Source organism: Capra hircus, chromosome 8 (assembly GCF_001704415.2).
Source record: "Capra hircus breed San Clemente chromosome 8, ASM170441v1, whole genome shotgun sequence".
In the NCBI taxonomy this organism is placed as follows: Eukaryota; Metazoa; Chordata; class Mammalia; order Artiodactyla; family Bovidae; genus Capra; species Capra hircus.
This window is the reverse complement of record NC_030815.1, coordinates 109,538,168-109,564,883: the sequence shown is the minus strand read 5'-3', so window position 1 is coordinate 109,564,883 and position 26,716 is coordinate 109,538,168. Positions and strand designations below refer to the sequence as shown.

Genomic DNA, 26,716 nt, shown 5'->3' with positions numbered 1-26,716 from the left:
ATCTTCCCCACCCAGGGATCAAAGCCAGGTCTCCCGCATTGCAGGCGGATTCTTTACTGAGCCACCAGGGAAAAGGACAGTGTTTCTTCTAAAGGACAGTGTTTCTCTTCTTTTCATTCCTTCTGTGTGGAGCTTAGCCCTCAAAGAGGTTTCACTTGTATTTTCTGACAATACATAAAATGCTTCTGGAATGACATTGTTATTAGTCCTGCCTTACAGGTGAGCAGCTGAGGCCTGGGGAATTGACTGGCCTGCGCTCACAGAGCTAGAGGTGGTGGAACCAGAACTCAGGCCAGCTTATCCTATTTTCGCTAGAGATACTGACGCTGATTTTGGCTTAAGAGATGAAACTGGGGCTTCCGCAGAGCATTCATTCATTCGGCAAACACTTCCTGGCTCCTCTTCTGTAGCTCAGCCTGTGTAGATTCTGACATATTGTTGAGTGGGACCTGGTCCCTTCCCGCAGGGGCGCTCATGGTCTAACGGGAGAGAAAGGCAGGCAGCCGTGGCAGACCAAGGTGAGGGTCAGCCACGATGAAGCCTCAGGGAGAGCGGGGCCCTGGAGAAGGCACCCTGACCCAGGGGGAGCTGGCCTTCAAGAGCTGAGCCTGGGACGTTAGTAGGGATCAGCAGAGGTGGCTGAGGTTTAGAGGGCTTCCCGTGTGGCTCAGTGGTAAAGAATCTGTTTGCCAATGCAGGAGATGCTAGTTCAGTCCCTGTGTAGAGACGCTTCCCTGGAGAAGGAAATGGCAACCCACTCCAGTAATTCTTGCCTGGGAAATCACAGGGACAGAGGAGCCTTGCAGGCTGCAGTCCATGGAGCTGCAAAGAGTCAGATGAGACTTAACAACTTAAACAACAGATAAGATTCTGCCTGGGCATTTTAAACAGAAAGAAGAGGGTGGACGGAGGCCCAGGGGTTGGAGGTGGGGGTGGAGTCTGGACTGGTCCAGAGTTGTAGGAAGCTCAGTGTGGTTACAGCCTTCGGGGAGAGGAGAAAGCTTGCTCAGAGATGATCGAGTCATGGTTAAGAGTGGAATCAGAAAAGCTGGATCTGAATCCTGGCTCTGCCAGTTACTGGCTCTGTTACTAAGGCTCGGCAAAGCCTTAGTCTCTCTGATCCTTAACATCCTGTCTGGAAAACCTCCATGGAGGCACCTTATTCTAGCCAGGTGCCTCCATGGAGGTTTACTCTGAAGAGTAAGCAGGATGGTACACAGGAAGATCTTAAGGTAACACAGTGAGCTCTGCGGTGACGTCAGCCGTTAGCAGCACCAGCACAGCTAGCAGCCGCCGGCGCACTGGCAGCCGTCAGTGTGCTGTGAGGCCCTGAAGGAAGCCTTTACGTGTAGCTCAGTTACTACTCCTGGCCACGCACATGAGGAAACCGAGGCGCAGAGAGACTGGCTGAAGGTGGTGGGGTCAGTAAGCGGAGGAGCCGCACTCGAGCACGCCCCTCGCCTCCAGGCCTCGTGCTGGGCTGTGTATCCCGAGCCCCGGTGCTGCTCGTCCCTCGGGAGCGCTGGCCTCCGGGCCTGGCGGTGGTGGCCGAGGGGCCGTCTGCACCGCCCACTGGCCTCCTAGGGGGCCTCTCAGACTTGCCCAGCACCTGTTGCCAGAGTTTAGAGCCTTGTTTCTTGCCTCTGTCTCTAATGTCTGCCCAGTTTTTGCTCTGTGAAGGCACGGTAACTAGGTTGGCAGAGCCCAGTATTTAATAGAAAATTAAACGGGCCCATCTCATCCCAGTGACGTTTCATCTGCAGCCTTGATGTTGACAGATTTATCTGCCCAAAACGCATGAGATAATTGGAATGCCACAATCACAAATGCCAGATGAACCTCCTTCTCGCCTTCGTGTTGTTGGCGCGCTCCGGCTGGAGCGCTGCGTCTGCGTAACGAGGTTAAGAAAAGCAAATGGTGTCTCCTCTCTGCGTGCAGATAAACAGAAGGAGAACGAGAAGTTGCGCGAGGCCCTCTCCAGGAAGGCCGCCAGCCTGGAGCATCTCCAGCGGGAGCTGGCCGCTGTGCGGGCGGAGAAGGAGCGGCTGCAGACAGAGGCAGACGGGAAGGAGAGTCAGAACCAGCGGCTGCTTCAGGAGGCCTGCCACGGCCGCTGGGCGCTGAGCAGGTAGGGCCAGGGTCCTCTGCCCTGGGACGGGCGCAGTAAGCAGACGACACATGACTTGGCAGCTGGGAATGAAATAAGAGGAGGAAAGTCATCTGAGTCAGGGGACAGGGCCTGGGGGCCAGGGGGCTCAGTTTCATCCCGGGAGCGTCAAGGCCGGCCTCTGGAAAGATGCTGTTTGAGCGGACACCGGAGGCAGTGAGTGTGTACGCCCTGTGGAGCCTCTGGAAGATTCTTCTCTTTGGAAAGGATGAGGGTCCGGGGCGGGGTGTCCTTGGCCTGTGCAGGGCAGAGCAGGGGGCCCTGATGGAGGAGGGGCTGGGATGGAGGAGGGCCCTGGGGCTGGGGAGGACCTTGGCTTTCATGCTGAGTGACCGGGAAGCCATGGGCGGTTCTGCACGCAGGGTTGACGTGCGTCTGATTCGGACTCTGAGCTGGTCATGCTGACCGCTCCTCCGCAGGCCTCTCTGCCCCTGTGGTCTCTGTCTTGTCCCGTGTGTCTCAGCAGCCCCGTCAGCTCTCCTGATCCCCCCCCCCCGACCTTTAGTTCCTGAGGTCTCCCTGCTTCCCCAGCGTGGTGCAGTGATCCATAAGCTCACGTTCTGTGCCATCACAGCCCTGCTTCTCTCCTGAGCTGGGCACCCCTGGGTGAGACATAACCATTTTGCGTTTGACTTCCTCATATTCCTGAGTTGGGCATTCATAGCGTGTCCCTCTTGAGGTGTCTGTGAGGACGATCCAAGATCTCAGATGTCAAGGGGTGGGCCCAGAGGGGCCCTCAGGATGCTCCTCAGCATGCCAACAGTCTCGGGCACACTCCCCGGGTCACGGCGGGACTGCCTGCCCCCTGCGTGAGACTAACCTCTCCTCCCCCTGCCGCGGGGCCTTTCCAGGCTGCAGGAGGAGTCGGCCTTGAGGCAGCAGCTGCTCTTGCAGAGCGACAAGCTACTGAGGGCCCTGCGGGCGGAGCTGAAGGTGTATGAGAAGCTGGACCGAGAGCAGCGGAGGCCGCAAGGTACTGGGCACTCTGGCCGGGCACGCTCTCCCCTTCACCAACAGGAGGCTGGCCCTCTGTCCTGAAACCGCAGGCCTGCCTCCCTGGTGGAGCAGGTTGACTCTGAGGCAGGCTCTCTGGCCCACCCTCCTTCTGAAGCGGCGGCAGGAAGCTGGGAAGGACTGAGGCTCGGGAGGCCAGCCGGCTGAGGTCTGGGTTCTCACAGCCTCTCATCCCCGGGTGTGCCTTCCGCAGTCAGCTTGCCGCTTTGGGCCTGTTCCTTCTGGTGTGACACACGTCTGCTAATCTTGATTCTGTGCAGTCATGAAAGTTAGATGTGATCATTTATTAAACATCCTGGCACAGTACCTGGCACATAGTAGACGCACGAGAAATAACAGTTTTCCTGCTAGGGTATTTTTAGGGGGCCATTCATCCAGCAGATAATCATGGAGCACCTGATGTGTGCTGAGCGTTGCTCTGGAGACGGTTGCTGGTCTGCGCTCTGTCCTAGAGAGATACCGGATCAGAGTGACTTGACTGTAAACTCTAATGTTTTAGAATCAGTTTTGAGGTGTGGTGGGGGTTTTTGTTGTTGTTGTTGTTTTTTTCTTTTCAACTAATTTTCCAGGTGGTTTCTCCCTATTGAAAGTTTGTCTAGAAAAGGGTCACCTCTCAGCTTTCATTTTCTCCTCAAGTTGCTCTTCTTATTCCTGTTGTGGTGCCTTTTTAATACACTGCGGCTCTGAAAATCATCCCCTTTCATTCTATAATTCCAGCCCAAATAGATTTTATTACTACTAGACATAATTTCGGGGTTTGGTGTGCAATTTGCTAGGCCTTAATGGCCAGAAGCGAAGATTAATTTCCAGCTCTTACTTAGCCTGTGGAATAGCAGCAATTAAGTCTGCCGATATTTTTGTTTTTAAAGTCGAGTTGTTATTTTCAACTGTTCCCAGTCCTCTGGCGGGGGAGGAGGGTGGCGGCGGCGGCTGCGGGCGGCAAGCACCGTCGGCTCACGGCTGACCCTTTGGCCGTGGACGGTGTTGAGATTTCCCTTTGCTCATGTTCGCAGAGGCCGGTGTGGAGGCGTCGAGAGAAGGCTGGAGGGGCCAGGACCTCCTGGGCCACCTGCACGGCCTCCTGGCCGAGGTCCAGGCTCTGCAGGTGTTGCTGGAGAAAAGCATCAAGACCAATATGACGCTGCAGAGCTGGTTGGAGGAGCGGCTGGTGCAGGATGGGGAGAAGGCCCGGGAAGCCGCTCTCGAGTTGGCCCTGCAGGCCCTGTCTGCCCCTGAGCAGCCCCTGCCGCTGGACGAGCCTGGTACTGCCCTGCCTCTCCCCACAGTCTGAGACACAGCCCTGCGCGTCTGTGTGGGACACGCGAGCTTCTGAATCCCACCCTCGCCCCACAGGGGTGTCTGCCCACTGACAGCAGACTCGCCAGACGCCGGGAGCCTGGGGCCTGAGCACTAAGTAGCTGTCACCTTTGGCAGAATGCCATCATCTCTGCCTGGGGCCCGTGGATTCTCAGGGCAGCCAAGTCGTGGCTTCCAGCCACCCTTGTTGCCTCCAGTCTTGCTCCCTCCCCTCCACTTAGTCCTGTCCACATCACCTGCTGCTGGAAACCCATTTTGGTCCCTTCTGCCATCTTTAAAAGGGGTTCTGCACCTCTTCCTCCAGCTGTCAGTGTCTCAGGATCTGAAAAGCTTCCTGGCAGTTCTGAACGCTGGTTTTGTTTGGCGTTTGCTTGTGGGTTTTTTGTCTGGCCTTGCAGAGGCTGTAGAGGGGCCAGGGAGAGGATATACTGGGCTCCCAGACCCTCTGTCCCCCTCCCACATAGGTCCGGAAGACACTGGTAAGGGCTCAGGCTCAAAGTAGTCAGCCAGGCCAGCCTCCTTGCTCTTTTTATGAAGGAACTAAAACTCAGAGAGGACAAGAGGCTTTTCCAGAGTTACCGCCGCAGGTCGGTGGCAGAGCTGGAGCTAGAAATCATTCCCAGCTCCAAGTCCACTCTGTTTGTGAAGCACCGCCTGGAGGGCCTCGGGGGTCTGGGGTCACCGTCCTCATGCCCGCAGGGTGGGTGTGTGCATCAGGGGAGGGGAGTAAGGAGTTTATACTTACACTTTACTTAGATTGGAACTTACACCTGTCGCCTTTAATTTAGAAAGTTACAATCTCTCAAAGATCACCACCCAGTCACCCCGCCTTGAAACTTGTAGTGATTGACTCATGGATTTCTCCTTGGGAAGGGTTTTAAAATTTGAACCAAAAAGGTGCTGTGACAATGTGGAAAAGGAAAAGGGAAAAAGTCCTTCATGAGGCTACAAACATTAACCTCTGGTACTTCGTGCTTTGCGTTGCTGCTTCGTCTGGTCGTCAGCCGTCGGCGTGGATCCCTAAGGCTCAGATCGGCTTTTGTTTTGCCCCGTGTTATGTCGTCAGTGTTACCCCTTCCTTCTCGTGGGCTCCTCATTAGCTGTTTTCAGATGATTGTCAGTCTCCAGACCGTCGCACTGGTGGTGGTTAGAGTGGCCTCTGACTCGGCGCTTTAGTGAACACCAGCATTAGCGTGATTGTTCTGTTGGGCAGCGTTCTTAGGTTAAGATCCTGCAAGGGGAGCCTCGCGGGGCTAGGGGGGACCCTACTGCCGCCTTCTGCATGGGTGGTGCGTCAGCAGCAGGCCTGGCCAGAGGGGCCCTTAAGTAGAGGTCTGCTCCTGGCCCTTCCAGAACTTTGCAGAGACGGGACCAAGGAGACTGTTGGCGTAAGCGAGGGAGACTGGGCCGGGGAGGACAGCTTGGGGCTTGGGGTGCCCAGAATGGAGCTCTGGGGCAGGTGAAGTGAGGTCGTTGAACAGCCTTTGCCTGTTTTGGAGATTTGTCCAGGGTCAGCCCTGGGGGTGCCCTCCACATGTGGGAGCATTCTCCCACCTCTCCCAGTGAAGACGAGAACTATACTGTGGGCAGCAGCGCTTCCTCCTTTGCAAAAGACTTTCCAGGACGGTAGTGAAGAGCCGCTGTCTGCAAGTTATGCTCTAAAGATGCTGTTTTTGTAGGAAGTGATCCCTCTTGGGCCAGCTCCCCAGAGCAGACCCCCGGGGCTCCTTGGCCCCCCAATATCAAAGCACACTCTCAGGAGATGCCTGGGTGGGAATGAGCTGAGCGGGACTCCGCGAGGCGTGGACACAGTGCTCACTCCGTCCCTGACGCTCCAGGTCATGCCAGGCAGATCCCTTCCTGTCTCGGTCCCTTGGCCTCCTCTCCCAGGACATCTGAACTAGACGCCACGCTGTCCCTAAGCTCCTGGGAGCTCGGAGGTGCCCCATAGAACGCGGCTCGGCATCTTGTCCAGCATCTGACTCGTTTGCCCACTTCCCTTGGTTCAGTGCATCCCCTCCCAGGTCCTACTTGGGGTGACGCTTCCCTCCCATGTGGGTGACTGCGGCCGCCTCCAGACTTGGGCCGCCAGCTGTTCCTCCTGAAGCCCCCTGCTTGACACTCCCTGAGGTGTCTCGAGGATCCCCACTCCCACTGGCATTTCTGCCTCCTCGGGTCACCCCCCGACCTGGGCTCCCACCACCCCTTAGCCCTGACCCCTCGGGGGAAGTGGTCTGCTTACTTGTCTGGACAAAGAGGGTCCTTCTGGGGAGGGGGGCCGGGCCTGCTCACTCTGTGTCCCGCAAGGCCTGGCAGGAGAGAGGCCCAGTGAGGATCTGAATGAACGATAGTGTTCGTGTCCAGAACTTGGCTATATTTTCATGCAGTTCTTTCTCAAATGCTGGTGAGAATGAAACTAAAACTTGATGGTTTATTTCCCTTATTTTGTCTTGTGCAGACGGTGGCAAGTGTCCCATGGCAACTGACAATTCATGTGATCTGTTTGATCCTACCCCGGAAATGCCCCCAAGATCAGGTACAAAGCTAAAGTCTGGGTAACTGTGGCACCACTGGGTTTCTTGGTGGGACTTGTTCAGCTGAGGGCAAGGGGGACCCTGGTTCCAACTCAGAGGAGGATTTGGCAGGATTTCGGGATTCATGTTCTCAGCATTTCTAGCTGGCGGTCTCATCCTCCACACTGGTTCCCGTGTCCCTAGGTGTTACCAACCTTAGCGACCTCATTGGCTGGGGTCCCTGTTGCCCTGGATAAGAACAACCACCTTAGCGTGGCTTTCGAGGGCCTGCAGCATCCAGCCCAGGTGGGCCTGTCCAGCCACACCCCTTTGCCCACCCGGTGGCACACAGATGCCGCCTTGCAGGTGGGCCAGCGCTTTCCTCTCATGGGAACTATACAGCCTGGCTCCTGCCTTTGCCAGACCAACCTTGCCCGCTTCTCTGCTAGCGAAAGTCCTGCTGCTTCAAGACTCCTCCTGAATGCAAATGGCTCTGGGAAATGTCTCTCCTGACGGCCCCTGTCAGAATCATCCATCTGTGCTTCTGTTGATGCAAAGGTAGAAAGCGGCAGGCTTCTTCCTCTGTGTAGCATCATTCTCGCTCCCCTTTCACCCGGCGCAGTCCTTGCTTCTTCCAAGAAGCCGTCTCTGGTCTCTCTTCCTGCACACAGGCTCGGCTGTCCTGTCCTCTGAGCTCCGGCTCTCTGACGTCGGGCTCCTACCCCTTCCGTGTGGCGTCTGTTCTCCGATCAGACTCAGACCCCTGAGGCGCAGGCCCGGCCTCGGCTGCGCTGTGTCGACCGGGCTCTTCTGCGCTGCGGGGCTCTGATGAGTGCTGGTGGGGTTGGAAGGAGGTGACTCATCGCAGAACTCACTCATTAGGTGGCACACACACTGGCATCCTGGGTCCCAGCCTCCGTCCCCTCTGGGCGGTGTCAGCTGCCATCTGGACCTGAGGGCTCTCGCCTCCCGGCTAGCTTCGCATCCTTACACACAGCTCGTCGAAGGCAGGTGCTGCTCCCAGGAGATCTCACATCTCCCCTCTCGTTCTGCAGCTTCAGAGATGCCTCCGCTCTCCAGCAATGACATGGACACCCTCTCCTGTGACAGCGGCAGCTCCGTCGTCAGCACCTCCTGCGTGTCCTCCCTGGTCCCCAGCCACCACCTCTGGGTCAGCAAGAGCGGCCGTCACGTGCTGGGCCTGGCCGAGGACTATGATGCGCTGTGTGAGCAGATTGGCCAGGGCCAGACTCTCCTCGCTGAGATGGACCTTCAAATCCGAGAGGCTCCTGGCCCCATCAGTCAGGAGCTGGTAACCAAGGTAACTTCAGCGATGGCGCTGGAGGGAGAGGGATACACGGGGGAGCAGGAGGCGGAGGCTGGCGGCAAGGGGGCCGTGGGGCCTCTTCCCCTGGGCGGAGGGGCAGGAAAGGCTGCCCCGAGGCTCGGAGGGCAGGTCCGCTCTGCAGGTTGTGTGTTGCTCTGGGGGCCACCTGCTGAGGGGCGTCCCCGTGCTACTGCGATCGCCCTGCCCCACGCCGGCCTCTGTCTGTCCAGGCTCGCGTCCGTCCCGCTGTCCTTCGGTCCTGTCGCGTGTTCGTCCGTTCTTCCCCCCAGTCACTGGTCCGCCCCCCTCCTGGCCTCCACGCTCAGCGTGGCCGAGGTCCTGATCCTTGCGTGGGGTGGAAGGATTGCATAGTCCCTTGGGACGCGCTTGCCGATAGGAGCTGCCCCGCACCCCCTCCTCCGGGTGGCAGCTGCCCTCCCAGCACGTGGCAGACCTCAGGATGGGTGGCGTTGTGGCCACTGTGCAGACGCCGAGCGGAAGGAACTCGGGGCGCCTCTGGGGCTGGAACCCCACTGCCTGTCCTTCAGCGTGCTCTGGCGTCCCGCCCTGCCCTGCGGCTGTGTGACACCTCCTGCTCCCCAGGCTGTGCAGACTTCCTCACGCCGGGGTCTGCTCCTGCCCGCCTGCCATCTCTCCCTGCTCCCCTGTGCTGGCCCCGGCCAGGCGGCCAGGCGCGGCTGCTCTTCCCCCCACTCCCGTGCTGTGCAGACTTCCTCACGCTGGGGTCTGCTCCTGCCCGCCCGCCTTCTCTCCTCACTCCCCTGTGCTGGCCCATCCGGGTGCAGCTGCTCTTCCTCCCGCTCCCCGGGCTGTGCAGACTTCCTCACGCCGGGGTCTGCTCCTGCCCGCCTGCCATCTCTCCCTGCTCCCCTGTGCCGGCCCAGCTGGGTGCAGCTGCTCTTCCTCCAGCCCTGGCCCCCTGTGCCCTCTGGCTGGGAAGACCACCTACCCCTTCTTCCTGCGGCATCCTGCCAGAATCCTCATTTTAAAGTCAAGGACCCATGTGTGCTTGACATAGTTTCTCATTGACTTCCTGCAAGACTTGGGGTCAGATTTCCTTCCTCCCCCAGACTGGGCTCAACCTTTGAGCTCCTGTGGGTCACATTTTCTGATCCCTCTTTTTGGGTTCTCATTGAGGACACTAAAGCCCCCTACTTCATAATAGCTGTTTTGCCTTTTTGTTTTGTTTTACAATGTATAAAAGCCAGCTTTGCCTTTTCTTATTCCATTAATAAGAGTAGGCATAGCGTGTGTTTTGTTCGCTGTCATATGTCCACTGTGCCACCGGGGGCCTGGCAGGGAATAGGGGCCTGGTAAACACTCATTGAACGAATTTGTAAATATAAGTAACAGTATTGTTCTTTTCTGATTATGATCTTTATTTTACAGAAACTAGAAACTATAGAGAGACATAAAAGCATCTATAAAAATACCACATAGTGCTCAATGCTTGAAATTTTCATATGTGTACACTTGTGTCCCATTCGTAAAGTTTATAAAACCAACTCATTACATATGAGTTTTGTATTTGACTTTCAGTTAACATTATATTAACATTTTTCAGTCTCATTCGGTATTTTTCTAAAAACTTGACTTTTCGTGGCTGAAAAGTGAGCCAGCGTGGATGCAGCGCTGCTTATTTACTCTCTCACCTGCTTGCTGGACATTTAAGCTGTCGCGAGCATCCTTGAAACTGGATCTCTCTGGTGATATCTTAGAACTGTTCATTAGGGACAGATTTCTAGAAGTAAAATCCTGTGTTCCAAGGCTGTGTGGCCCTTCCTAGCTTTTGCTGGAACCGCTGCTGTGTTGCTCTCCACAAGTTTGTGTCAATGTCTCCATTTACGAGTGAGGCATGAGCGAGGCTGCCTCTGCGCCTCTGTCTTCAGGGAGTATTTTTATTTATAAATTTTTTTTTTTTTGCCAACTTGATAGCTTAACAGGGCGTGTCATATTGTTTTAGTTTTTATTTGACTACTTGTGGAGACAGTACTCTTCATTTCTTTCTTTAAAACTATTTCATTCTTTCCCTTCCGGGGTTCCTATTCTTCGCTTTCTTGTGCCCTTGAGAAACTCCCCAGTTTGACTTGCTCCTGCGTGCCCGAGGGGTGACGGAGACGTGACGGGGCAAGTCCCGCTGGCGGCAGGCAGAGCCGGGGAGCTGGGGATGCAGGGGACAGAAACGGTAGCGCTGCATTGCTGGCCGTCGAGAGGCTGCGGGGCAGGGTGGGGGCCGGCCACGGACCCTCTTCTGGCTGAAATAAATACAGTGCATTCCCCCAGGTGGCCACTGATCATGCTTGTTGATGGGCCTACTATCACCAACGAAGTTCCCTCATAATCTGTAATTCACCAGCTTTAACCGTACATTGAGGTCGTCCACACCAGGCTCTGGCTCAGAGTGTGGAACGCAGGCCCTGCGGTCTGGCAGTTTATACTGCCCGTGAGAGCCAGCTTGTCCATGATCTTTCTCCAGACTGCACCTAACAGCCTTCACATTCCCCGACGCAGGGTCCACACGAGGCACCCCCGAGCAGCTTTGTCACCGGCGTGAGCACCGCCAGGCGGATGCTGGACGAGGCCGCAAGGTTGCTGGCGTGTTTCTGGAAGGTCTCGCCGCCCACCGACAGCCAGTGCACGCTCCACTGCGAACAGGTGGGTGGCGGCACGTGGATGCAGAGGCTGTAGGGGCTGCCAGGCCTGGGCCCCGCCGCCACCATGTCCAGCCCAGGGCCGGGCCCGCAGCAGTGTGCCCTCCACTGGGGGAACACGGAGGGTGGCAGGGAAGCCTCTGTGCTTGTTGAGTGACACGTCAGACACCGCGCTGGCTGCTGCAGGCCTGTTCTTCCTCGGTCCTCTGATGCCCTGCAAACTCGGCCTACAGCTGGGACCCGACTCCGGCCCCACGCTGAGCACATCTGTTTTGGGAGGAATCCTGTCCACCTTCTACAAACGAGGAAACTGCGGTTCGGGCAGTGAGGCACACGCTCAGGATGAAGAGCCGGGTTGGAAGCACCAGTGTGGAGTCCCAAGGACAGGCTTGCATTTGATAAGCTTTTAAGTCCCAGGTTGTCCTCATGGACTAGCTCATTCCCTTCTGTTCAAGATCTCTTTCATTTCTGATGCCTTTTCTCTGGACTGTCTTGATTCCTTTTGATAGCTTTCAGCATCATATTTTAGTGGGCATTGTAAATCTATTTTAACTACCTAGAAACTAGTTTTGCCTTTTTTTTTTAAGTCAATGAAAATCATTTATTACAAAGCCACTGAAATTTCCCTTAAAAGCTAGACTTGGCAGTAGCTTGAACGTGACTGAATTAAGAACAGTTGCTCCCACCCCATCCTCATTTGCATCTGCCCTGGCACAGCTCAGGAGTCAGGCAGAGCAGATACCGTCCCTGGGGTTTGTGTGTGTGAGTTCAGTTCGGTTTAGTCGCTCGGTAGTGTCCGACTCTTTGCGACCCCTTGAACCGCAGTGTGCCAGGCCTCCCTGTCCATCACCAACTCCCAGAGTTTACCCAAACCCATGTCCATTGAGTCGGTGATGCCATCCAACCATCTCATCCTCTGTTGTCCCCTTCTCCTCCCGCCGTCAATCTTTCCCAGCATCAGGGTCTTTTCAAATGAGTCAGTTCTTCACATCAGGTGGCCAGAGTATTGGAGCTTCAGCTTCAACATCAGTCCTTCCAATGAATACCCAGGACTGGTCTATAGAATGGACTGGTTGCATCTCCTTGCAGTCCAAGGGACTCTCAAGAGTCTTCTTCCAACACCACAGTTCAAAAGCATCAATTCTTTGGTGCTCAGCTTTCTTTACAGTCCAACTCTCACATCCATACATGACTACTGGAAAAACCATAGCCTTAACTAGACGGACCTTTGTTGGCAAAGTAATGTCTCTGCTCTTTAACATGCTGCCTAGGTTGGTCATAACTTTTCTTCCAAGGAGCAAGCATTTTTTCATTTCATGGCTGCAGGCACCATCTGCAGTGATTTTGGAGCCCCCCCAAATAAAGTTGCTTACTATTTCCATTGTTTCCCCATCAATTTGCCATGAAGTGATGGGTCCAAATGCCATGATCTTAGTTTTCTGAATGTAGAGTTTCAAGCCAGCTTTTTCACTCTCCTCTTTCGCTTTCATCAAGAGGCTTTTTAGTTCTCTTCACTTTCTGCCATAAGGGTGGTGTCATCTGCATATCTGAGGTTATTGATATTTCTCCCAGCAATCTTGACTCCAGCTTGTGCTTCCTCCAGCCCAGCGTTTCTCACGATGTACTCTTCATATCAAGTAAATAAGCAAGGTGACAATATACAGCCTTGACATACTCCTTTTCCTGTTTGGAACCAGTCTGTTGTTCCATGTCCAGTTCTAACTGTTGCTTCCTGACCTGCAGCAGGAATCCTGACAGGTTTCTCAAGAGGCAGGTCAGGTGGTCTGGTATTTCCATCTCTTTCAGAATTTTCCACAGTGTATTGTGATCCACACAGTCAAAGGCTTTGGCATAGTCAATAAAGCAGAAATAGATGTTTTTCTGGAACTCTCTTGCTTTTTCCATGATCCAGCAGATGTTGGCAATTTGATCTCTGGTTCCTCTACCTTTTCTAAAACCAGCTTGAACATCTGGAAGTTCACGGTTCACATATTGCTGAAGCCTGGCTTGGAGAATTTTGAGTATTACTTTGCTAGCATGTGAGAAGAGTGCAATTGTGCGGTAGTGTGAGCATTCTTTGTCATTGCCTTTCTTTGGGATTGGAATGAAAACTGACCTTTTCCAGTCCTATGGCCACTGCTGAGTTTTCCAAATTTTCTGGCATATTGAGTGCAGCACTTTCAGCATCATCTTTCAGGATTTGAAATAGCTCAACTGAAATTCCATCACCTCCACTAACTTTGTTCGTAGTGATGCTTCCTAAGGCCCACTTGACTTCACATTCCAGGATGTCTGGCTCTAGGTGAGTGATCACACCATCGTGATTATCTGGGTCATGAAGATCTTTTTTGTACAGTTCTTTTGTGTATTCTTGCCGCCTCTTCTTAACATCTTCTGCTTCTCTTAGGTCCATACCATTTCTGTCCTTTATTGAGCCCATCTTTGCATGAAATGTTCCTTGGTATCTCTGATCATCTTGAAGAGATCTCTAGTCTTTCCCATTCTATTGTTTTCCTCTATTTCTTTGCACTGATCCATGAGGAAGGCTTTCTTATCCCTCCTTGCTGTTCTTTGTAATTCTGCATTTAAATGGATATATCTTTCCTTTTCTCCTTTGCTTTTGGCTTCTCTTCTTTTCACAGCTATTTGCAAGGCCTCCTCAGACAGCCATTTTGCCTTTTTGCATTTCTTTTGCTTGGGGATGGTCTTGATCCCTGTCTCCTGTTCAATGTCACGAACCTCCATCCATGGTTCATCAGGCACTCTGTCTATCAGATCTAGTCCCTTAAATATATTTCTCACTTCTACTGTATAATCATAAGGGATTTGATTTAGGTCATACCTGAATGGTCTAGTGGTTTTCCCCACTTTCTTCAATTTCAGTGTGAATTTGGCAATAAGGAGTTCATGATATGAGCCTCAGTCAGCTCCCGGTCTTGTTTTTGCTGACTGTATAGAACTTCTCCATCTTTGGCTGCAAAGACTATAATCCGTCTGATTTCAGTGTGTGTGAGTACCATGTCATATTAGGTCCAGGCGAGTACCCACTCCGATAATCAAAGAAGCCTCCCTGGATGAAGCAGCCTGTCGGTTAAGGGAGAGTTCAGGCTGTCTCCTTGGTAGTCTGAGAGATATTCCCTCCTTTATCTAACCTGTAAGTTGTTGGACAAGTGCAGCAGGAAGGCAGAGAGGAAACGTGCATTCCACATTATCATCCATCTATTCATGTTCCAACAGCCCTCAGCGCTCCCAGCCACGGCGGGGAAGTAGCAGTGAAGCGGCTCTTGGCTCGGAAGGCTCTGCTGGGCTGGCCTTGGGCGTCCCTCTTGGGATCCTGGGGAGGAACCCGGGTGCACCAGGCTCAGGGCAGTGCCTGTCCAGCCGTCGTGTGAGGGAACCTGTGTGTGGGGCGGAGACGCATGTTGGAGAGGACCCCCACCGAGCGCCAGCTCCGCACCGGCCTTGCCTTTCCTCCCAGCCCTCCAGGCTCGTTTCCATCTCAGGCCCAGAAAACAAGTGCTCCCTCCCTCCGGCTGGCTCTTTCTCAGCTCTCAGGTCTCAGCTTAAATGTCACTTCAAGGTCAGGGAGCGCTTCCGATCAGTCGCCATAGCACCCAGCACCCTCTCCGGTTTCATCCCAGGCTTCATCACACGTCACAGGCACATATCTGTTTAATGTCTGTGCTTCTGTTTTCCAGAGGGGCCGTGTCTATTTTGTTCATATTTCTGAATGGATGAATAATTTCCTCTCATCCTTCTAAACTAGTGCTTGCTCATATGATTTTTGAAGCATATGTCTAAGCTAAACATTTCACCCTTGATACGATGTTTCTGTCCTCAGTACAGAGTGATGTCTGTTAAATAGACGGGATGCAGCTCTTGTTTCTCTTCCGTGTGTGTGTGTGTATGTGTGTGTGTATCCGTGTATAAACACGAATTATCAGCACGTTGATCTCCCCCACTAGCAAATTAGTCTAGGGACTGGTCAGTGCTTGTGAGGGTTTGCACCTTATTTCTGAGGGTTTCTCAGGTCATGGATTATGCTCACTTTAGCATCACAGAATTTTAGAGCCAGAAAAAGGCCCTCGGAGATGCTCCAAGATGGTGCGGGTACACGCAGACCCCCCGCGTGGTGCTAAATTGCCTCTAGCCACTTTCCTGTCCCTGCCTGTTTCATACGGCGCCTTTTTCTCGGTGTGGAATCTGTGTGAAGCAGATTTCCAGGTTCCCACCGGCAGCTCCAGTGGTTTTTTTAACTGCCTGGCGTTTTCTCTGAGTGGCATTGAATTGCCTTTTGCGTCTCCTACAGTCCCTAGGACTGCTCTGGAAACTGTATATCACATGTATAAGTTTATCTAAGAAAGTTGTGGGGAGAGATACAAATATGTACACATATTTGTTTATAAAAGTATTTATAGGGTGGGAGGAATTGAGAAAGTAGCACTGAAACATTTACATCACCATATGGAAAACAGACAGCTAATGAGACGTTGCTGTGTGACAGGGGGCTCAGCCCGGTGCTCCGTGACAACCTAGAGGGGTGGGGTGGGATGAGGGGTGTGCAGAGAAGGAGGGGACATATATATACTTACGGCTGATTCACATTTTTGTATGGCAGAAGCCAACAATATTATAAGGCAATTATCCTCCAATTGAGAATAAATTTTTTTTTAACTTAAAAATTTAAAGACTGTTCACTCTGGTCAACTAAATGGTCTGGGAAAATAGCCTCCCGGACTGTCTAGTTGCAGGCTTATTTTATGCTTTCAATCCCAGCATAGCCTTCCTCTCGGCAGGAAAATCACTTTCATTCTTGAAGTTTTATAAGAGATGGTGAAAAAATAAAACATAATTTGTATGGAGTAAAAAAATGTTTTTAAGAGAAAGGATAAACAGTAATAGAAGAGTTTACATATGGGGTGGGAAAGAAGAGGATGGAAGAACAAGGATAGAAGGTAGATTTCTCTGAATTGATCTTGTTTCATAAATTTGACTTTGAAACTCTATAAATGCTTTATGTAATTATAAATAAAAATTAAAATGGGGGGAAAAGCAATTTTAAAATATTCAAGATAAAATAAACCAACTTTCCTGTATATAATTGAAGGCATAACCACTCAGAGGAAACATTTCACAAATTCCCTGGTGGTCCAGTGGTTCGGACTTTGAACTTTCACATCAAGGGGCACAAATTCAATCCCTGGTCAGGGAACTAAGATCCTAGAGGCCACATGGCCAAACAACAGTAACATTTCAATGACAAACACAGTAATTTGATTATATTTTCTTAGTGGAAATACTGAAAGAGCAAGAATGAACTGTCAAAAAATTTAAACTGTTTTTAGTAAATATATTGTTAATAATACTTGTATTGATGTTTTGAAATTACTATATTTTATCATAGGATAAAACAAATAACTTATGTTGAAATTTTTACTATCAGGGAAGAGAAATGTATATATATGAACTCCTGATGTATTTTCTATTTTAAAAATTTAGTAGTTCTCTTTACTTTTAAAAGACTCTGAAAATGTCCAAGCCAGTCCCAGGGAGCACCCCTGGTGCCAGACTGTGGTTTCCAAGTACCTTTTATGTTCCTAAAGGCAGTTAGAGCTCCTTGGTGAAATGGCTTGATTCCAGGTCTGGGGCAGGATTTGTACAACTTGAGCCTGGACCCTCTTTTCATCCTAAGGAAAAAGGGAGAGGAGAGGAGTGAAGCTTGCAGATATGCGGCGGTTCTCAGGTCACGGTCCCTGGACGGGCAGCAGCAGCACTATCTGGACACTGGCCGGAAAGGCCAGTTTTCAGGCCCCACCCAAGGCCTGCTGAATCACAAAGTCTGGGGGTGGCCCCAGTGATCTGTTTTTACGAGGCTTCTTGGTAACCCTGAGACCTACTGGATCGAAAGAAACTGGAGACAACAACAGTCAGATACAAAACTTGAAGTTTATTTGGATGCTGAGTCAAGCCGGTTAGTTTTAAAAAAATAATAAAAATAAAATGATGATGCAATCAGGAACGTTATCTGCCGACACCTGTTTGGTGATCCTAAGCAGTCACGCTCATCGTTTTAGATGTGATAATGACATTGTGGTTTTTTAAAAAGAATCTTTTTCTCCTAGAGCTGTATACTGAAATATTTTGGGGTGAAACATGATTGGGTTCTAGGGTTGATTTTTAAAAACAATTTTAGACTGAGAACGGGCAGGGGTATAGATGAGACGAGTCTGGCCGTTAGTTGACAGCTGTAGCTGCTGAAGCTGGATGGTGTCTAGTGGTTCATTCTCCTGTTCTTCCTACTTCTGTAAATGTTTTGAGAGTTTTCATTTTAGAAAAGAATAACAAGCAGCCAGGAAAAAAAAAAACAAAAACAATTTGAGAAGTCAGGCAGCGCAACTCGTTAAGTCTCAGCTCTGATCTCAGCGCTGTGGTCCCGAGGAAGAGCTGCTCTGTCTCACTCCTGCTGGGGGTCAGGGACTCTGCTGTACAGTAGCATCTCATCTTATCCCTTCCAGGAGCCCCTTAAGTATTATTAGTCCCGTTTTTCAGAAGTAGGGACGGAAGGGAATCCCTGGTGGTCAGTGGTAAAGAACACATGCAACGCAGGACACGCAGGCTCGATCCCTGGGTTGGGAAGATCCCCTGGAGGAGATGGCAGCCCACTCCAGTGTTCCTGCCTGGAAAATCCTCTGGACAGAGGAACCTGCTGGGCTAAGTCCATGAGGTGGCAAGAGTCAGTCACGACTGAGCGACTGAATCACCACCGAGAACTGGAACTCGCTTGCTCCATCATCTCAGCATCTGGAAGCAAGGGAGCTCTGGAGCCTGCCGTTTTCACCCTGGCGTCTTCATCCTGTGAAAATGAAGATTTTTAGTTCAGAGAGACAGCAGACACTTGTATATAACTCCTTGTCTTCAGTGCTGGATAGAATTCAGGCGTTCAGGGTGCTTTGAGAGTGCAGGCGAACCCACCGCTTGGTAGGTGGTCTCACAGCACCTACGTTGAGCCAGTCGCTGGGGAGTCAGAGGGAAGAATTGAGTTCTCCCCTCAGGGAGCTTTGTAGTATAGGTGGGGAAGCAAACAAGGAATGATCTGTTACAATCCACCGTGAAGTGGGAAGTGTTAGGGGAAGCCCTGGACACAGCGGGCACCCAGAGGAGCAGTAAGCAACTGAGGCTGTGGTGGGGAAGGTTCTCAAGGAGGGCCTCCTGGAGAAGGTGCTGTCTGAGTTGACCTCAGAAGGAGAGGTAAGGTTAGGCGGCAAGGTGAGCAGCAAGCGTCCTCCCTGTCTTCAGGGAGCCGCTCCTCTGAGTCTCTGTCCTCTGCAGTGTGACAGGAGGGTCAGGCATTGTCCCTGTTTACAGATGTGGACCCAGGGCTCCGAGTGAAGAGTGACCTTGTCCCAGAATGTGTGGCCTGCAAAGCCGCAGCCAGAGCAGAAGTCTCTGGGCTCTCAGCTTGAGGAGGAATCAAAGAAAACCTTGTGTTTTAATTAGGGTCTGTTTTGGAAGCACTGTCGAAGTCCTTGTAGCTGACACGATTGGTTAATCTTAAAAGTAGGTTAAAGCAGGGAATCAAAAAATGATACATACCTTAAACATCTCAGTTTAACTTAAAAACAGTTCAATGTACATTCATTTGCCATTCTTTTGATGTCGGGCCAGGGCCTTTCCTTTGAATATGGGTCTGCTGATTGAAGTTCCCCGTCTCCTTTCTTTCATAAACTACATCCATAATGTATGTCTGTCACTTCCAATTTCTGTTTCTTGAAGATGAAGAAAAAACTTAGGTACTTGCGAAGCAATTTGAATGTAGAATTCTCCTGGACTGCCTTCCTCCCACATCTTTTAGCGTTGACTCACCCACACCTAATTTGGCAGAAATGTGGGGGTTTTTTTTTAGTGACTTGCCTTTATCAAGTCTTCTCTGAAACATATACAGGTTTTCTTTCAACCGGTTCTGTCTTTTCATACACATATTTCATAAGTTTACTTAAAAATTAAATCACATAGCTGCTTATAAGAGCCGTAAACAAGTTTGGGAACAAACTAAAGTGCCTCTCTGTGAGTCGGGAGCAGAGGTGTTTCAGTGGAGCACAGGGTGCCCTGTGCGGGGCATCTTACAGCCCACGTGTCTTTTGAGGAAGGGAGTGTGCTTCACCCCCCGCACCAGTTCAGCGACGAGTAGGCAGGAGGGCTTCTGCGTGCGTGCGTGCGTGCGTGCGTGTGTGTGTGCGTGCATGCTAAGCCTCTTAAGTCGTGTCCGACTCTTTGCGACCTCTTGGACTGTAGCCCGCCAGGCCCCTCTGTTCATGGGATTCTCCAGGCAAGAATGCTGGAGTGGGTTGCCTTGCCCGCCTCCGGAGGATCTGCTGACCCAGGGGTTGAACCGGCATCGCATTATGTCTCCTGCATCACAGGCGGGTTCTTTACCTCCAGTGCCATCAGGGAAGCCCGAGAGAGTCACCACGGCCTGCATATTTCACGCTAGGGGCCTGGGAACTGTGGGCTTGTCATCCATCTACTCTCTCCCCGTCTCTGAAAAAATCAAAGCAGGCTCTCCTAATAGATCATACTCCCCCTAATAATATCTTTATATCCCCTTTGTAAGATATAAGCATTAAAAATAAACCAGCATTATAGTTTTTTTGGGGGAAAAACTCAATTCTGATAAATTAAAAAAACGAAAAACAAAATATTCCAAATCCCATATCTCAGAAATGGAACACTGTAAACGTTTTTGTGATGTCTCTGTTGTCAGATGGTTTAGACATCTTGATATACATGCCTATGGATAGAGATATATGCGTTCAATTTTGTGAAACCGGCGTGCCCTGGTACACAGGAGCTGTTCTGGGTTCTTTTGTCACTAATTAGCATCATCTCTCAATGTCAGTAAATGAAGTCCTACAACATCATTTTTAATAGCTGCAAAATTACTCCGTTGTATATAAGTACCATAATTAAGTTACCTAAATCCCTATCGAAACAAATCAGGTTGTTTATTTTGTCCTGCCGTGAACAGTGCTGAGGTGAACATCCTGGAGCCAAGGCATCTTCTCAGGCCTGCACCGCCCTTCCTTGGGGGTAAATGTCCAAGCGTAGACTCGGTAGGTCGGAGGGTTAAGCGCACCCTAACATCCGCTGCGTCTCAGTGGGCCTGGGTGCACCCTGGGCTGCCTTGGCTCGCAGTTCCGCCAGCGGTCCTGAGGCCTCCATCCGGCCGGCAGCACGTGGCTTCTAGCTTTCCCTCAGATGCCTTTGTTTGGAAGGCTGAGTGCTTTCTATGTGGTTCTGCAGTTCTTCTTATAAGGATCTGATGTTTCTATTCTTTGTTGTTTTTTTTCCTAAATCCCCTTCTCTTTAGACGGGAGAACTGAAGGCAGAGATCAGCAAACTCCACAAAAAACTGTTTGAACAAGAAAAGAAGTTGCAGAGCACCCTGAAGCTGTTGCAGCTGAGCAAGAACCAGGAGAGGGTCATCTTTGACCAGTGTGAGTGGCGGCGGGGCGGCCGCCATGTCTGGGCCGCACCTCTGGGCGGACTCAACCCGGCCCTGGCTTGTCCTGGTGCCTCCTCCATTTGGGTTTCCTTACGTCCTTCACCCGGGGTCCTCCGAGAGCCTCTGGACGGCACAGCCCCCGCTGGACTGTGGGCTGGTGGCCTGTCAACATCCTTAACTCACAAGGGGCCTTGTGGGCCAGACCCAGGCAGGAGCATCAGTGACCACAGGGCCCCTCGTGTGTTAGGTCCCCGCGGCTGAGCACAGAATGGCTGGGAGGTGGGGAGACCTCCCTGGGGGCTGTCCAGGGCTGTGGAGGGGTGAGGATGGTGTTGAAAGCTAGTAGGGAGGTTGCCCTGGCAGAGTTGCGGATGTCTGTGGGGCTCCAGCCTAGGAGAGCAAGTCCCTTGTAGAGAAGGGGGCGCTGGGAGGGGGTCCGTGTGGGGGCAGTGCCACCGGGCTGTGTCTGTGGCAGCGGGCCGTTTGGCTGGGTCAGGTACCTGCAGCCGCGAGGAGGAGGGAGCGCGCTTTGTGCAGCCCTGAGTCCAGGGAACATGGGTTCACAGCGCCAGCAGTGCCTTGCGGCTGTTGTGCCAGGCAGTCCCAGGCACAGGACGGGAACCCTGCCTCCAGGGGAGCAGGCTCCGGAAGTGGGTTCAGACGGCCGAGTCCCCATGGCTGATCCAGGGCCCAGAACCCAGTGCGAAGCTCAGGTCGCCCCTTTCCTGCGAGACCAGGAATAAACGACTTTAGCTCTCCAAGCTGTAGAGTCCTCACTTCTAACTGGAGATGGTAATTCCAGGGGACTCAGACTGGCTGGGTGGGCCTGGGCTCTCATCACAGCTTCACAAGAAGTGCCCCTGTCTTCTCCTCTGGGATGAGAGTGATGTCTCAGCTCTCTTGTGCTTCTTCCTGGGACTGGCTGGGTGGGCCTGGGCTCTCATCACAGCTTCATAAGAAGTGCCCCTGTTTTCTCCTCTGTAGGGATGGGAGTGATGTCTCAGCTCTCTTGTGCTTCTTCCTGGGACAGAACAGATGCCCCATAAGCGCTGGTTCTTTGGCTCCTTTATCCCATGAGGCCAGACTGAGTTCTGGGCATGGAGGTGGTGGCAAACCGTTAACCTCTGATGTGTCGTAGCCTCTCCCCTGCTAAGACGGCATCACCATCTCCGTATTTCTCCCCATGGCCCGACCCAGAGTCAGTCTCAGCTGCGGGGAGGGCCTGCCCAAGGTCGCACAGCGAGCGGGTGGCTTGGCCAGGCTTGTGAGTCCCCCCAGGACCCCAGGCCCACCGGCCTCTCCCAGGGCTGCTCAGGCTCTCAGGGACTAGGTGGAAGTTGGGGGAATGTCCCTACCCCTCCCTTTGCCGCCTGTGTCAAGGTGGACACGCCAGCGCTGCTCAGAATCTGCCGGGAAAGGAGGGGACAGACAGTGACTGCGAGAGCCTCCCGTGTGGCCTGGGGCCGCCCACTCCACGCCCTGCCTCCAGTGGGCAGGAGCCCCTAGGGTGCTCACTGAGGTCACAGCTGACAGACCGCCTGTCGCCGCTGGACGCCCCTGAGGCTGGGGTCTTCGGGGGAAGGGGTCCGGCGCTGTCAGGCAGACCTAGGCTCTAGGCACGCCTCTGCCTGGGGCCAGCCCTTTCCCACTCTGCCCCACGGGCTTCTCATCTCGGTGGGGGCTCCTTGCTCAGAAGGTGGGTGGTGCTGTTCAGATGCGGGGGTCCCTTCAGACTTGGGCCAGCTGAGACGTGACTCGTTTGACACTTTTAGCACCACGATGCTTACTCTTCTCTGGGTCCTGGCCCCTTGGCAAATCTCAGGAGAGGTGCTCTCTCTTCCCAGAAAGATGCACACAACGGTGTACGCACAGATTTGCACGTGGTTTCTGGGGACTTAGGATGCCCAAAGCATCACCCTGGACCCCAGCTAAGAACTTCTGGCCTGCAGCGTGGGCTGGGGTGGCGCAGGTGGCAGCGGGCGCCTCCGCGAGTCACTGCGCCCAGCTAGAAACAAGGCCACGGCATCTGCGCCCGCCCCTGCCACAGAGTGCGCGCAGGCTCTGTTGCCTGCAGAGGGAGGCTTTTGTGAGGCAAGAAATAAGTATTTTCTCGAGGCCACTGCATGGCACCTCTTCAGAATAAGCCAGCAGGGAGTCGGTCTCAGCCTCACTGGCCGAGGTCCCAGTCCAGAAGCCTGTGTGTCCTCCCCGGGTGTAGATGGAGTCCCTGGCCATCTCAGAGGCCTGTTGGGGGCGCGTCCTGATGCGGCCCGTCTCCGTCAGTGGTGGCCTTCGCTCTGCTCCTGGCGTCTGGGGGACAGACGGGCTGCGGGGAGAAGCTGTCTTCCTTTACAGCTGTGCCCCGAGGCGGGCCCTCCGCCTGCCCATGGGTTCCCACGCGCTGGGCCTCTGCCTGCAGCCACGGAGCCCAGAGAGCTGCGAGGTGGTCCCGCCCTACCCGCTGCTCCAGGTGGAGCGAGCGGCCAGCGCAGGGAGCCGCCCTGTGTCCGTCCGTCCGTCCTCCCTGTGGTCAGGCGCCCGCCCCGGGACTGCAGTGCCCTCCTGCCTGGCCCTGGCCTGCACCCCTGCGTTTGCTTGGAGCAGGCACTCCCCATTCCCAGAGCGGCTTCTCTGGGGGATGAGGGCTCCGAGATGGGCGTAGGTCTCTCCCCTCCCCGCACCGCGGCCCAGCCCGCAGAGGTGGGCTCGGGGATCCCCCGATCCTGCTGGCCCTGTTTCATCTGTAACGTGGTATCGCACGCCCTGCCTTCGGCTTAGACTTGAGGAGGGGCTCTGGCCCACCCTCTCTGACGGGTCACTTGGTCCCGGGTATGTGATGAGGTAGACACCTCTGGGTCTGGATGCTGCGGGGCTTTCCGCAGGCCTGAGCCACTTGGGGCTGGAGGCCTCCTCCCTGCCCTTGGCTGGTCTGCCAACTTGCAGGGCACCCGTCTCTAATCGCCCCATTCTTTCCTCTCTCCTTAGTGGTTGTGACACACAAGGTCCTTCGGAAGGCCAGAGGGAACCTGGAGGTAATGTCGCTTTGAGACTGTCGTGCGGCGGGCGGGACAGGGGGTGGGGCTGGCAGTGGCGTCCTTTTGAAAGATGAAGGTGAAACCGGTCACCTGTTCTCCGCCAGCTGTTTTTTTCTGCCCGCAGTGCATGGAAAGTTTCGTTTTATCATGCCTCGTTCTTGATGGTGGTTCTAGTTATTGGTGTGTTGTTTTTTAACCAGTGAGAAGTGCAGCAAGTGGTGCCTGACACATAGGGGGCATCTGACACATATTTCATCATCATCTGGCTCTATAAATATTTACTGATCAAACAGCGTGTCTTTGAAAGTAGTTTCAGAACTACTCACCTTTAACCCTGTCAGGGATCATACTCCAGAAACCCTCCATGTGACCTAAAATTCTCATTTTTTCCCCCTCCCTTCTCCTAGCTCAGGCCCGGGAGTGCCCACCCTGGAACGTCCAGTCCCAGCCGACCAGGCTCCTGAGGAGAACTTTGAGCCAATAAAGCCTGGGGTTCCCACTCAGCTCGTCCTGCCTCTCTGTCACGGGTGGGGCTCCTGCTTTGGAGGGGAGAGGGGCTGTCTGGTCTCTTCCGATGCCCACCCACCATCTATCTCCATTTCTCGCCGGCATTAAGCGGTCCTTCAGAAATCCGCCCCCACCCTGGGCCTGCAGAGCGAGCCCTCCATTGCTCAGTCCAGCGCGCACCCCGCAGCCTCCGTGGGGGTGGGGACTCTGAGGTGGTCCGGGTCGCTTGTGTGGCCGCAGGACAGCCAAGCGACCAGCCCAGGTCCTCTGCGCCCTCCTGTCCTTCCAGACGCCGAACTGGGCCCTCTGCCACTACCCCGTAGCTCCCGAGGTGATGGTGGTGGAGGCGATGGAATCGCATCCGCTGGAGGCCTGGGGCTCAGGGAGGCAGAAGCCTGGGCTACAAGTCGGCCTGAGCCCCCAACTCTGCTTCTCACCAAGGGACGGGCAGGTCGGTGGTCAGGAAGGACCGTCTCTGCTTGGCTTCCTGTCATCTGAACACTCATCTTAAGAAATACTTGTGCACACGTACCTGAGTCCATCCCAGTGTGGGAAAGCTTAGATTTAGTTGTAATGTGGCAGCTCCTTTTTCTAGAAGTCTCACAGCCGAGTTCCTCAAAGGAAGCTCCAAACAGCCCACAAGAGGGCTTGGCACGGCAGTGTGGAGGGAAGAGGAGGCCTGGTTCTAGACCTGAGTGGTATGCTTCTGTCCTCAGTCGATACACGTATAAAATGGGAATTGCCCTTCTTTGGCCCAGACCCTGTCACGCAGGTGATCCTGTGCCCTTTGGATGTCACCGAACAGCAAGAGCCCTTCCAAAAACCAGTGTCTCTCAGTGGCGTGTCTCAAGCAAGTTACGGAAGCCCTGCCTTAAGGTTCCATGGTGACGCGCACAAAAGCAGGCGTGTTGGTGGGGATGGCAGGGGCGGGGACGGGGCGGGGATGAGCATGTGGAACAGTGGTACAGGCTAGCCTCGGGCGGGCGCAAGCCTCAGATTCAGGTCGAAACACGGCTACAGTCAGTGCCTACTTCATCGCTAGTTCTGAGTGCGTGGCCTGGCACGTGGCTGGTGCTCAGCCTGTGGGAGCTTTTTGGAAAGTCTGTGAGTGGAGGTCGTGGTCTGTCCCTGACCCTTTGGGTGGCACACACCGGGCGCCTAAGAGCAGGGGCGTCTGGGAGCCCAGCTGGCCATTGGCTTCAGTCGCCCACAGCTTCTCAGGAGCACAGTAATCCAAAGCAGAGTATCTTTTTATCCCCCAGTTGAGAATCGTGTGAAATATTTCCAACCCTGGGCTAGTGAAGGCCCGCCCTCGCTCCCCAGGGAGGTGGAGGAGCAGCCTCATGAGCTTGGACTGGATTTGGGCCAAGAACATCCTCGGCAAATAGGGATGATTTGGACCATGGGGAAAGCTCCCTTGTCCCTGGCGAGTTCATTTTACCAGCAGCTGGATTCAGGAGGCTGTGAAGCCTTCACAGGACAGGCGCGTGAGGCTGAGGAGCTGCACCTGGGAGACGCACGTGCAGGGAACACACGCGCACACAGAGGAGGGGCTGAGACCCGGCTCTGCCCGCGGGCCCCGCTTGCCCCCCAGGCTGGCACCCGCCTGATGAGCAGTGGCCACGCTGGGCATCATCTCTTTCATCTGCACCACCTGCCTGTTTCACAGGCAAGAAAACGGGTAGGGTGTCACCGGAGCAAGTGCTGGAGCCCGAACTTGGGCCTGGGTCTGTCGAGACCCATTCCCAAAACAGTCCTGGTCTCTGGACTATACCCTGTCTCCCCGAAATGCCAGCTCTTCCAAAAGCCTGCAGCTCTCCCCAGCGTCAGGGCCCGAGTAGTCTCCTCTCTCTCTGCCCTTTCCAAGAAGAAGTCTCTGGCTGGCCAGAGCCGGGCCCCAGAGACACACAATTGAATTCCTCTGACCCAGCAGCCCCGAGACCTGCTTGTGAACAGAGCTGTGCACAGAAGAAAGAGTGATCTTGTTAATAAGGCCTCCGAACAGTAGAGGCAGGCAAACCTGCCTGGGGGCTCCCGACCCTACCAAATTGCCTCCTCAATCTTGGCCATATTTTAAGCCTTGACTCAAAAATTCAGTTATCACAATGACTCGTCCGTCCCCAGAGAAGCCCGGGACGCTGCCCTAGGGCCCGGTCGTGTTTACCTCTTGCCGCAGATGGGGCCTTCCCAGCTCATTCTACTGGGCACCAGGTGGGGTGGGCCTGCCCGGGGCCCTGGAGACCCAACGTCCTGCTGTGGCCTTCAGGGCTCCTCATAGGACCTGATTCCATCCCCTCACCTGCCAGGTGACGGCGGGGAAGGGTAAAGGTTCGTGACGGCCAGCTGTGAGGCCCGCCCGGACCTCGGCCAGGTCTCTGGGGTTTGCCTGTTCCTTCCTCCTGAAGGCTCTGCCCCAGCCGGCCGGCGGTGTGTGCCGGAGGCGTCCTGGATGCCTTGCGCTCCCCACCCGCTGTGACTTGTCCCACCCCCGATCCCAGCCTCTCCATCCGCGCTGCCTCCCGAGGCTGCTCCTCACTCACTTCCAGGTGGGCCACCTTGGATCCTCCTCTGTCCCCTGGACCACACGCTGCAGTAGCTTCCCGGCCGGCCTCCCCACATGCACCCACACCGGAGCTAGAACAGCCTTTGGAATGTGGAGGGG

General features: G+C 53.8%; 1 protein-coding gene across 8 annotated transcripts in view; it reads left to right on the top strand.

Annotated features, from left to right (window-relative positions):
- The window catches only part of CDK5RAP2 (CDK5 regulatory subunit associated protein 2), a 180,943-nt gene extending 156,893 nt beyond the window's left edge, over nucleotides 1–24,050 (top strand). For 5 of the 8 annotated variants that reach the window (XM_018052695.1, XM_018052692.1, XM_018052691.1 and 2 more), the window contains 9 exons: nucleotides 1,939–2,128; nucleotides 3,019–3,140; nucleotides 4,195–4,443; nucleotides 6,957–7,034; nucleotides 8,067–8,332; nucleotides 10,871–11,014; nucleotides 20,378–20,504; nucleotides 23,498–23,544; nucleotides 23,960–24,050. In XM_018052695.1, the coding sequence (XP_017908184.1) occupies nucleotides 1,939–2,128; nucleotides 3,019–3,140; nucleotides 4,195–4,443; nucleotides 6,957–7,034; nucleotides 8,067–8,332; nucleotides 10,871–11,014; nucleotides 20,378–20,504; nucleotides 23,498–23,544; nucleotides 23,960–24,031 (1,295 nt within the window). In that variant the 3' untranslated portion in view covers nucleotides 24,032–24,050. Of the gene's footprint in view, nucleotides 1–1,938; nucleotides 2,129–3,018; nucleotides 3,141–4,194; nucleotides 4,444–6,956; nucleotides 7,035–8,066; nucleotides 8,333–10,870; nucleotides 11,015–20,377; nucleotides 20,505–23,497; nucleotides 23,545–23,954 lie in introns of all 8 variants that reach the window. The other 3 variants (XM_018052698.1, XM_018052693.1, XM_018052694.1) reach the window with 2 other exon arrangements.